This window comes from Lygodium microphyllum, chromosome 5, assembly GCF_053477565.2.
Source record: "Lygodium microphyllum isolate KBCC chromosome 5, Lygodium_microphyllum_v1.1.10, whole genome shotgun sequence".
NCBI classification, from domain to species: Eukaryota; Viridiplantae; Streptophyta; class Polypodiopsida; order Schizaeales; family Lygodiaceae; genus Lygodium; species Lygodium microphyllum.
Genome location: NC_141139.1, coordinates 159,395,519 through 159,408,296, shown reverse-complemented (window position 1 = coordinate 159,408,296; position 12,778 = coordinate 159,395,519). Strand labels below are relative to the sequence as shown.

General features: G+C 43.5%; 1 protein-coding gene across 1 annotated transcript; it reads right to left on the bottom strand.

Annotated features, from left to right (window-relative positions):
* Nucleotides 1-1,364: 1,364 nt before the first annotated feature.
* On the bottom strand, nt 1,365-2,413 carry LOC148036594 (uncharacterized). The gene is made up of 3 exons (XM_087679171.1): nt 2,146-2,413; nt 1,869-1,958; nt 1,365-1,648 (listed from the first exon to the last, which is right to left on the bottom strand). The coding sequence occupies exons 1-3, from the start codon at nt 2,257-2,259 to the stop codon at nt 1,574-1,576; spliced, it is 279 nt and encodes a 92-aa protein (XP_087535297.1). The 5' UTR covers nt 2,260-2,413; the 3' UTR covers nt 1,365-1,573.
* Between the last annotated feature and the right edge of the window lie 10,365 nt (nt 2,414-12,778).

Here is a 12,778-nt window from a genome sequence, read left to right as displayed (position 1 = left end):
GGGAGCAAGATTTACATAGTAGCATCGTTGCATAAGGAGTTTTTGGTATCCACAGCGGTAGATAGGTTTTTCACAGTCTTGATGATGGAGTGCATGCGTGCTTACATGTCACACAAACGATCGGATGCATGTAAGGCACTTGAGTGACGTCTCAAGATGCAAACGACTGGTACAGACTCAGGGAGGAGGCTATAGATTCTCCAAGACGTTGGAGACAGCAATGCAAGGCAGTGAGGACACGATTGGAGAGGTAGGAGTGGTCCATCATCTTGGGAGTGATAACACATGGCTTATTTGAAGGACTTTGTAAGTTTTTTTTCTATTCTTCTCACTTATTTTTTTGCAATATCACTTGTACTAATAATCGTGTTTCTAACATTTGTATTTTGTTTTCTTTGTAACACTCCATTATAGGCCTTGATCCCACCGGTGTAAAGACTCGATGTATAGAGAGAGACAGTCTCGCTGCATTGATCGATAGACTATACATATAGCGGCCTAGTAAGTCACTTATCTTTTTGGTCTATAGTTACTATTTTTTATTAAAATGCATTATTGTATAGTGGACAGATGTGCTTTTTTTTTTTTGCAAAGTCTGTTCGATGTTCCTTTGCGTTGGGACGAGATTTTGGATGGTGAGGAGGATTTATGGCTCACGTTTGGATTCGTAGAACACATATTCCTTTTCTTTTTAGTCTTATGATTTACATAAGCATTTTCTATGCACTATGTTATTATCATCCTTTGTATCTTGCCATGATTCTATGAGCTTTCATTAAGCGATCTTGTATTTATTTTATGTAACAGTCTTGTGGATTCAAATACATTTTATCTTTATTTTGACGACCATTGTATATTTTACATGTAATCCATTTGTAAAATGTAATTACAATATATAATACTATGCCACCATTTTTTTTTCTTTAACCGTCGTTATTAACTTCGCAAATTTATTGTATGTGTCGCTATCAACATAAATAACGATACCAAGTGTTATTAATAGCGATGATTCTATGCAGACATTAATACCAACATGTTTAACGATGCCGGGAGCAATTTTTTTAATGAACATTTTCATCGGTTTGAATGTCGGTATGAGACCTCTATCTTGTAATGCATGAGCCAATCCTTTGTGGATTATCACCCAATCCCTTACTAAAAAGAATTCCCATGACAATGGTCCCAGAGAGAGATGTTTGGATGTCACATGACCTTCCTTGGCCTCGCATGAAAATCCATCAAATCAAGGCTATATAAGTTTCTAATAATTGTGAAAATAGAGATGGAATCGATTGAAGAATATAGCTTTCGTGGGTGTGTTGATTTACAGGTCAATTCGTATAATCGTAGAGGGAGTCGCTGGATGATCTTGAAATAGATTTTTGATTGCATTATACACGATGATTTTTCATATCATGATTGGAAAGCCAGTAGTATCATGGTTTTTCATATCATTATACACGATTGGGAAGCCATTATAGACGTAGAATAGTTACATAATTCTCGACATGCAGATCCAGGGCACATAATCCGAAAGCTGGTCCGTGTTCAAGATGAGGCGATTCGTTGAATCCTACGGGCGATGGGCTGGGTCTCCGCCTCCTCCTCCTGTGACTTTGTGCACAGTATTTTTCACTGCATCGCCGGCCTGCGAGTAAGGGATCGAACATTTTATAACGACACTGCCCAGCTTAACAGGAAAGCAAGCTAGTGGCTTACATAGCTCTGAGTTTTGATCAGACGAGCTCGGACGGGTTGTACGTCAAATTATAACAAGAAAAAGAAAGAGATGAAGGGGATATTGCAGATTCACGAGTGATGAGGGTGAGTGGAGCGTTTTAATCTTGAATATAGCGATTCATGTATACCTGGTGGAGGGCGTTGCCAGCACGGTCTTTACCCTCCATGACCTTCTTCTGGGCGGCCTGCGCTGCCGCGCCAGCCTTCTCCTTCATGGTCTGGCCCATCCCCCGGTGTTATAAGCGCCGCAGCCCCAGCCCCAGCCACAGCCACCACACAATACACAGTAACGTTAGTATTAACGTAGCAAGTAATTAAAAACAGGAGGTATCGAATTGATTAACGCTATCAGCGGATCGTCCCAAAGTAGCTGCAATTGCTTAATATTATATAAGCTTGTACTACCTGGGCGTTGTGCTGCCCCTCGCGGCCCGGCGCATTCTCCTGCCCGAATTGCTTCGTCTCCAGCTCCGCCTTGTGAGCTGCCGCGTCGCTCGCCTGCTGCTGATGATCAGCCATCGCACTAATTCTATAAGCTAATTTCTTGGTTCGCTTTACAAAGAGCGTTAATTTGAGGAGGGTTGAAGTACTGCGGATGCTGGCTGTGCTTCTTGTCTTCTATATTGGCAGATGATCAGTAATCAGCTTCGATAATTATCTCAGACAAGCTGTTGTCATGTGTGTATATATAGAGATACATTTGCATTGGCTCTCTTATAGGCCCGCGCGGGGGGGTGGTGGGTGCTCCAATATTGTACGTGTCCTTCAGCCCAGCAACCAATCTCTGCTGCGTGACACGTTTACTCCGTCTCGCACGCGCCCGCTCTGTGTCTCGATTTCCCATTTTGCCACTTGGCGGGCGCTAGTTGTGCCTCCTCGCGAATTCAACTGCGTGTGACAACTCATCAGAAAGAGTCGAGCAATCACAGTCGAGACTGCGATTCCACTCACGCATTGTACGGGGACTTATATGACGGTAAAATAGACTTCTTTACGAACACAGATTTTATGATTTTGTAATCTTTCTTGAATGATCCAAACATTTCTTCGAGTGTCAAAGAGTGCATAGACCATCCAAACTGCCCATCACTTCTTTGCCTCCATAACCATGATATCCAAAATGCCTTTGTAGCATCCAATATCCCCAATTGATTCTTCATTCATAGATACTTTCTCTCATAATAGCATAAGCTTAGCATTGATATTTTGATCAAACTCTACTCTATTGAACCAGGCTTGTGCTTGCTTCCATAGAGCTTCCGGTTCCTTGTAGTGCCGAAAGAGGAATAATATCATGTGTTCTTGCTCTCAACTTTCATGTGATTCTTGAACTCCTCTTCTAGGAATGAAGTGCGACATTAGAATAGCGGTGGATATTTGATTTGTTGCTCACCCAACTTCAATCTAGAGGGAGAAAAACACAAATTTCCTCATCCCATGATGTGACCCTTAACAACTTCATGCATTTGCAATCTGGGATTATCCACCAACCCCCCATGATTGGTATATATTTTATCAAATCTCCTTACTCTCTAAGTCTCCCCTACATGCCAATTATACTGAGAGAAATATATTATTATTATTAAGCACCACAATAATATCAATTAGTTTCTAAGATCTTGCCAAATTATCATAGTTTTTCAGTTCCTATACCAACATACTGTAAAATATTACACGGCGCAGCGAACAGAATCTGAGAAAGAGATAGAGAGTACACAATAGATAAGAGGAGAATCAGTAAATTCTTTAACTCCAAACAACTGATACAAAGATGGCTCTGTCCACCCGTGCGCTTCCACTGTGTGAAGCTTAGATGGCGATCTAGACAGAAGATAGGTGAAGAGCTTAAGGCTAGCTGGAATAACAACTCTGACTGGGAGAAAAGATGAGTGTGAGATGGCTGCGAAGAGGTTTAGCTTTTATAGCCCGCGAAGGTCGTTAGGTCGGCATGCTGACCGACCTACCATATGAGCCTCCACTAGTCGGCCAGGGAATATTCCAGGGAATATTCCCTTTACCATCACGCAACTCAATGCAATGTGCCTCGAGTTGCTACCAGCTTAACCACTCCGTCTAACCCAAAGATTAGACCCACAATAGTCACCTTTTTGCCATCCGGTCACATAGACCTCATCTGATATACAAGTCAAGACTCAACCAATGTCTAGGCTCACATTTGGCTTCTCCTCATAATGGGGGCCTTACAACTTTGAGCACCATGGATCATTGGTAGCACCTAATGAGGGTGGGGCATTGATCATATCTAACACCCCCCCTCAATGTCCACCCATAGGTGAACTATCTCCTCGGCCCAATGCCGAGTCTCTGAAGATGAACTTGAAGCAGATCCTTCGTAAGTGCTTTGGTGAAGATATCTGCTCCATTCTCCTCTGTTGGACAGTAGACCAATTCCACTATCCCATCCTCCATCAAATCACACACATAGTGATACTGGATCTCTATATGTTTGGTGCGTGCATGAAACACTGGATTTTTGGCAATGGTGATGCAACTCTGATTGTCACATCTCAGCATAGTTGGTTCTTCATCCTGCACTCCCATATGCCATAGAATCCTTCTCAACCATACGGCCTCACATGCAGCAAAACAAGCTGCCTTGTACTCTGCTTCGGTAGAAGACAATGCCACTGTTGGTTGCTTCTTACTAATCCAAGAGAAAATTCCTGAACCCAAAGAGAAACAATAACTAGAAACTAACTTCCTGGAATCAATGTCTCCTGCCCAATCTGAGTCACAGTTCCCCACAAGAGAAGTTCCGAAACTGTATGTGATACCATAGTCAAGAGTTTTCTTCAAGTATCTGAGCACCCGCATCCTAGCCTTCCAATGACTCTCATGAGGTTTGTTTGAGAACCTGCTCAAAACACCAACAACAAAACTGATATCTGGTCTGGTGTTACACAAGTAGATCAGACTGCCGACCAACCTCCTATACCTCCCAATGTCTGCTAATGCTGATGTATCCTCGACGGATAACTTTGCATTCACCTCCATAGGTGTAGCTATCTCCTTGTACTCGGTCATGCCAAATGCCTTCAAGATCTCCCATGCATACTTCTTCTGAGAGATGAAGATCTTTCCTGGCTCTTGCCAGACTTCAATCCCCAAACAATAGTGCAGCAAGCCCAAGTCTGTCATTTCAAACTCAGAACTCAAAGCCTTTCGAGTTTGGTTGATCATATCTTCATAGTCACCTGTAATAAGAAGGTCGTCCACATATAGGACAATCACTACAGACTTTTTACCATCCCTGTAAACATACAAGTTAGCATCTGAGGCACATCTTTTGAAGTTTAGGTTTAAAAAGAACCTATCTATCCGCTGGTACCATGCTCTGGGGGCTTGTTTCAGCCCATACAATGCCTTCTTCAGTTTACACACTTTGTTCTCAGAATGGGGGGCCTCAAACCCTGGTGGCTGAGCCACGTATACCTCCTCCTTGAGGTCACCATTTAAGAACGCTGACTTAACATCCATTTGGTACACTTGCCACTTCTTGTGGGCAGCCACTGCAAGTACTGTGCGAATAGTGGTCATTCTAGCAGTTGGGGCAAATGACTCTTGAAAATCAAACCCTTCAACTTGTGAAAATCCTTGGGCAACCAGTCTAGCTTTGTACTTTTCTAAGGTACCATCAGCCTTGTACTTTACCTTCCAGATCCACTTGGTGCCAATAACCTTCCGCTTTGCTGGTCGATCCACTAGCTCCCAAGTGTCATTCTTCATTATGCTGTCATACTCCGCCTGCATAGCATCCTTCCATGATGGATCTGCAAGTGCTTCTTCTAAGTCAGTTGGCTCCTTTACTTCTCTCATAATCTCAACCATCAAGGCCATATTGACTATGTAAGCAGAAGCCCTCCTTTGCTCCTCTATTCTCTGAGACCTCCTTGGTCCGTCTGCCTTCTCCTCAACAGATGCAGGCATAGGATTATTGTGGTCATAGAGCTGCTTCACCCAGCATGGCAATGGCTTTTCCGGTGGGGTGATGTCAGGTTGGTGAACTTTTTCCTCATCATCTGAAGATGATGCTTCCTCCTCCTTAAGGATAGGGATAGCTCTCGGGACAGGTTCATAGTGGACTACTTCTTCGCTTGATGATAAAGTGGAAGAACTTGCCTTCTCCTCCTCCACTGTATGCGGCTCCTCCTTGAACACCACATCACGGCTCGCGATGATCTTCTTTGCCTCTTGGTCATATAATTTGTAAACCTTCTGCTCATCACTATAACCCAAGAAGATACATTTTCTGCTTTTTGGTTGTAACTTGTTTCTCTTTTCATCTGGAACATGTGCATAACATTCACATCCAAAAATTCTGAAATGTGAGACAGATGGTTTCTTACCAGTGTAAGCCTCATGAGGTGTTTTTCCCTTGAGAGCCTTTGTATAGCTCCGATTTAGAATGTAGACTGCAGTATTAACAGCTTCAGCCCAAAAATGATTAGGCAATCCCTTGCCCTTTAGCATGCATCTTGCCATCTCCACAATGGTGCGATTCCTGCGTTCCACAACACCGTTCTGCTGAGGTGTGTGAGGCATCGTCAATTGATGCTTGATACCTTTGCTCTTGCAAAAACCTTTAAACTCCTTTGAGTTGAACTCACCACCACCATCTGTTCTAAATTTCTTCACACTTTTCCCTGTTTCATTCTCAACAAGTATTAGCCATTCTTTAAACTTACCAAAAGCTTGAGCCTTATCACGAAGGAAGTACACCCACATCTTCCTACTGTAGCCGTCGACAATCAACATAAAATAAGAAGATTCCCCCAAGGCCTGTGTAGGCATCTTACCACACAAGTCAGCATGCACCAACTCTAGAGGAGTATGTGCTCTATTCTTGCTTTCTTGTGGAAATGCCTTTCTCTGTTGCTTGCCCATCATACAAGCTTCACATGGTTCCTTCAATTTAGTTATTGTAGGTAGGTGAGCAACCATACCTTGCTTTTGCATCTCCTTCAATACTGCAAATCCGATGTGTCCAAACCTTTCATGCCAAAGCTTACTTGTGCCCACTCCAGCGGTGGCTGTAAGAGCACTTAGCTCATACAGGTTGTTCCTTCTTTCTCCTTTTGCTAACAATTGTGCTAGCACTATCAATAATTTCTGCACCTGCCTTCTTGAACCTCACTTCATGACCAAGATCAGTTATGGCAGCAACTGATAAGAGATTTCTCCTGATTTCGGGAACATACAACACATTTGAAAGCTTTTTGACTTCACCATTTGTAGCAACAAAAGAAATAGTACCTGTGCCCGCAGCAGGGCATTTAGTATCATTTCCAACTGTCACAGTGATGGATTCTTGTAGAGGCTACATAGAACTGTATAGACCTTTCTTGTTGGTCATGTGACGGGAGGCCCCACTATCCAACACCCATGAGTCAGTGGTAGATTCTTCTTGCGCTGAGGAGCACACTTCCTCAATGGTCGCCATGAATAATTCCAACTCTGCTTCAGCCGTATTGGCTGTCTCTTTCCCTTTACTTTTAAGAGTACCATTCTTTTCATCTGCCTTCTTGACACAACAATCTGCAATTGCATGTCCTTTCTTCTTACAGTAGAAGCACTCTCCTTGAAACTTCTTCTTGCCGCCCTTCTTCTTTTTGTCACCATCATTTTTGGTGGAGGAAACACCTTTGCCTTTTGCATTGGCAGAGAATGCAGCATCTCCATTGTTGCTTCCTTCTCGGGCTTTCAGCCTCAACTCCTCCTCCATTAATAATGCACAAAACTCCTCAAAAGTCAAAGATTGAGGTCTCACCTGAGTATTAAGGGCAGTTACTAGTCCATCAAACTTTTGTGGACAAATCCGAAGACACCTCCGAGCTAGCTCTTCACTAGTCTTTTGTATCCCAGCGCCAGTCATTTGGTCGCGTAGATTCTTAATCCGAGTGATGAATGCTTCAACCGTCTCTCCTTCAGCAAACTTCTCCGCTGCTAGTTGATTCTCCAAGTTTTGAATCCTTGTTTGGTTTCGTGTTTCATACTGACTCCTTAGTACATTCCAAGCATCTGACGCTTTGGTTGTATGCTGAATCAGAGTCAAAACACTGTCAGAACAGCTTGTAACTAAGGCACACAATGCATCTGCATTCCTTCGTTTCCAAGCTCGTAGAAGATCTGCATTCAGAGGAATCATCACACTAGGATTTGATGGGTCGGGGGTAGGCTGTGGTTCTGCGTCAGTCCCTAGCACAGTCTCCAGAAGCTCATAAGAATCAAGGATAATTGTAATTTTGAACTTCCACAAGGTGTAGTTTGTACCATCTAACTTGCCTTCGCTGAAGGTTGGTGGACGAATCCTCAGTGTTTGAATAGCCGGTACAGCAGCACCACCTTTTGCACCGCTTCCTGATGCGCCAAAACTGCTTCCCGGTGTCGACATCGTTTCTCTTTGCTGTTGAAGCCTTTGCCTCTTGCATGCTCTCCGATCTCTAGAGCCCCTTGGGCTCTGATACCATGTAAAATATTACATGGCGCAGCGAATAGAATATGAGAAAGAGATAGAGAGTACACAACAGATAAGAGGAGAATCAGTAAATTCTTTAACTCCAAATAATTGATACAAAGATGGCTCTGTCCACCCGTGCGCTTCCACTGTGTGAAGCTTAGATGGCGATCTAGACAGAAGATAGGTGAAGAGCTTAAGGCTAGCTGGAATAACAACTCTGACTGGGTGAAAAGATGAGTGTGAGATGGCTGTGAAGAGGTTTAGCTTTTATAGCCCGCGAAGGTCGTTAGGTCGGCGTGCTGACCGACCTACCATATGAGCCTCCACTAGTCGGCCAGGGAATATTCCAGGGAATATTTCCTTTACCATCGGGCCGGGGGCGCTGCCCCTGGACCCCCGCCAGGGGGGCCGCTGGCCCCCCTGGGACCCCCTAGCCAGGGGCCGCTTCCGCGGCCCCCGGACCCCACAATAGGGGCCCCTTTTAACTCCCTTACCACGCAACTCAATGCAATGTGCCTCGAGTTGCTACCAGCTTAATCACTCCATCTAACCCAAAGATTAGACCCACAATAGTCACCTTTTTGCCATCCGGTCACATAGACCTCATCTGATATACAAGTCAGGACTCAACCAATGTCCGGGCTCACATTTGGCTTCTCCTCATAATGGGGGCCTTACAACTTTGAGCACCATGGATCATTGGTAGCACCTAATGAGGGTGGGGCATTAATCATATCTAACACATACTTTCTTTATCATTTGAGCAACCGCTCTCATTTAACATCATTCTTGAGTCTCATCAAGGAATGTTGCATTTTTTCCCCTAATATTATTCCCTGAAATTCACCTATATCTTTGTTCATTTGACTAACTTGTAGATTTTTGGTTGTCTAGCTTATGTGTTAGTGCCTATAGCATCAACAAACTTTTAATTAAGAGGTTAGAAAATATAACTATTTTCATTGGATTTCCAAAAGCAAATGCTACATGTAATGTGATTCACAGATTAATCATAACTTTTTCAACCATGATGTCATCTTTGTGGAAGATGTTATGTAGCCTTCACTTTTATGTAGCAAGGCAAAACTTTTGATCATACATCATGCCATCTGCAACATTGGAGATCTGCTATTTCTCTTAGTGACACCATTTTCTTAAGGTGTATACAACAATATACATTGATGTTTTTCTTATTGATTCTAACTAACTCTTAGCCATAGATTGGTGCCCCTTTAAATTTTATTGGGACATATAATCTCCCCTTGATCAAAATGAAGAGTGCCCACTTTAGATCGCAACAACTCTTTAGCTCTACATAAATATTATTTAAAGCACAAACAACACTTTGAACTTGGGAATTTTTAAAGGATATGCCCATGCAACTCTATCAAGCTCCAAATAGCAAGCAAAAATATCGTAGAGGAAATTTGAATCTCCAATCTTTGTGATAAAACTTTACTCCTCACACCATTATAAGATATAGGCCTTATACCGACGTTAAAAGCGACGAAAATGCAAATAAGAAAATTTACCCCCATCATTGTAAAAAGCATCGTTATTGGCGACGCCATAGAACAGTTGGTATCAGCGTCGCTATCAGCGCGTCGGTATCGCATTTGCGACGCTGATATTGACACCAATACCGACGGTTTGCCACAAAGATAACGACGCGAGCAGTAAAATTTGCGACGCTAATAGCGATGGTAACATGGAAATTTTTGCTTTGTGGCAGGGCAGCTTATTGGAGCCATGCAAAAAAGTTTCTGCACTGTGTACAATGCGCTTGCAAATACAAATAAAGTATACTGAAATCATAACACTGATACATGAAATAAATACATGATCGCATAATAAGCGATTGGTACAATCATGACAAGATATCACTAATACATAGAAAATGTCTACATAGATCAGGCGACCAAAAAATAAAGGTGTATAAGCTCTAGGGATCCAAGGGCAAGCTACATATCCTCGCCCTCCAAAAGCTTGTCCCGCTGCAAAGGAGCATCGAACGGACTCTGCAAAAAAAAAAACAATAACACATCAGTCCACCATACAATAATGCATTCTAATTAAACATGGTAACTACAAACAAGAAAGATGAGCGACTTACAAGGCCGCCGCGTCTATACAATCGGTCGATCAATGAAGTGAGACCGTGCCTCTTTGCATATCGAGTCTCAAGGCTGGTCGGATTGCGATTTGTAATGGAGTGCTGCAAAGAAAACAAAATGCTAACTGTTAGAAACATGATTGTCAGTACAAAGGATATTGCAAAAAAAAAAACAAGCAAAACAAAAGAAAAACTTACAAAGTCCTCTAAATATGTCCTGTGGCCGCCACTCCCAAGATGATGGACCACTCCGGCCTCGAGTTGTGCCCTCGCCGCCTTGCGCTGTTGACTCCAATGTCTTGGAGAATCTGTAGCCTCCTCCCTCAGTCGGCGCCAGTCGTCCGCACGTAACCACTCGGACTTTGCAGCCCCACTCTTGATTGCCTTGCATGCGTCGGATCGTCTGTGTGACATATATGCATGTATGCAATCTATCATCCAGCTCGTAGAAAATCTATCTATTGAGGCTAGAACTGAAAACTCCTCATGCAAGGATGCTACTATGTAGTCCTTGCTCCCCTCCGGTATGTTCTTTCAATGATCTAAGACGTTGTGCCGAAACACTTGTTGGCACAACTCTCTCATGCGAGCCATCACCCTCCTCCCCTTATCATTCATGATGTTGGCTCCTGACCTATCATCGACTAGATATGCATATCCCCCTGGGGTCTGCCTAAGATGGGTCCTCTCCCATCTGTGTCCACGCTCCTGGGCATATCCAAGAGACCCCTGTGCATCCGGTGTACTGATCGGGGTGATATCTCTAGGAGTGGCACCCATAGGGATGCCACCTCTGCTAACGGCTGCGGAGTAACTGGAGTAGACGTCCCCACAAGTGTGACAAATCCTGGAGATGATGCAACTCCAGCTGAACAACGAGACAGAGACATTGTGTCCGTGCCTCCACAGCATCCACCTGAGCTTGAGCCATGCTCCCTGGAACCGCCACGAGAGCGAGGAGTCGTACCTGTATCCCGTATCGATCGCGGGCTCACTGCATCCGTATCTCTGCAGCATTCCCCTGACCTTGAAACACTCCCTCCCTCTGGCCCAAGTCTGGAGCGTCGAGTTCGTCTGCTCAAAGCTGAAGCATCCGATGGTGCTAAAGTAGATTTAGCAGAGCGCCCTGATGAAGACCGAGACAGCTCTTGGTCTACCATATCTCTGAATCTCGCGATCTGGTCTAGAGACATGCATGTGAAGATATCATGTAACTCCTCATCGCTCATCCCTCGACTCATCCTGAAAATGTCACTTGTACAGATAAAAAATGATGTTAGAATAATCAATTTAAATCATACAAAGCACAGTAATATAAATCCTAAAAAAAAGATCTCACTTAAAATGCATATCTTATGTACCCTTATAAGCGATTGGTCAACGAATTGAGTAAGTGGATGCTCCAAGTATGAAGTATCCTATGGTCCCATGTCAATCTCCTGACACAACTCTGCATACACTGGAAGGTCGATAGACATGTCACCACAAAAGGATGAGTCCACCTCATTCTCAAAGAATTCTTGGACTCCTGTATTTCCATCATTATTAGCCGATGCTGGCTCCAAGCTTTTGGTGGCCTCCACCCCTTGCAATATCAATCCCTCTATTTGCATATTGTCTTCATCTATGCTCGGAACATCGCTTTGATCATATACTCTTGCACTTTGGGGAGTTGAAGGTATAACATACCACCATCAAGGTTGTTGAGGGTTTGGATAGAAGATTACTTGTTCATAAACACGTACAAGAGAGTTTAGACCATCGTGACATGTACCATGTCGTAATACAATTAACAAACAAATGAGTCCATGCACCTGTTCACAATGGGCCAGCAACACAAAGGTGTCACGCAAATCCATCTATTTTTTTTCAGAAATCTATTTTGAGAAATCCAAATGGACCTTGTCGAACTGTTGCTCCAGCTCCTCCAAGTACCACTTTGAACCACTGCACATCGAATAGTATCATGGAGAAGCTACGGTAATCCACTGTAACAATACTTTGTAAGTTTCCAAAATACTCCATCTCATCCACAACCGTGTTTGGATCCGTTGCTCATCACCGGCTCTCTTGCTCGAACCTTGCCATGATACCACAGTCCATTGTGGAGCGCATTTTGTCAATACGCTCCACGTGAAAATGCCGTCCGTGTGACCACGCTGCACTATATATTTTTTACTGTACATTGAAACACTCAAATTAGATGTCACATATAAAATTTAGATACGACAAATCCTAAACACCTCATCACCTTTGGACTACATCTCCTCGAGAATTCCCACTCCTCCATTGAGACCTCTATCCCTTTGCGAGACGCTGCGGTCAAAGCTCCATGCAACTATCACGTTGACATGAACCGCAGTATCTCCTCCATACCCTTGGGATATCGAATCGGTCGATGACGCATACTACATCGGAATTCAGCTCGCGCTTCCTCTCGATCTTGC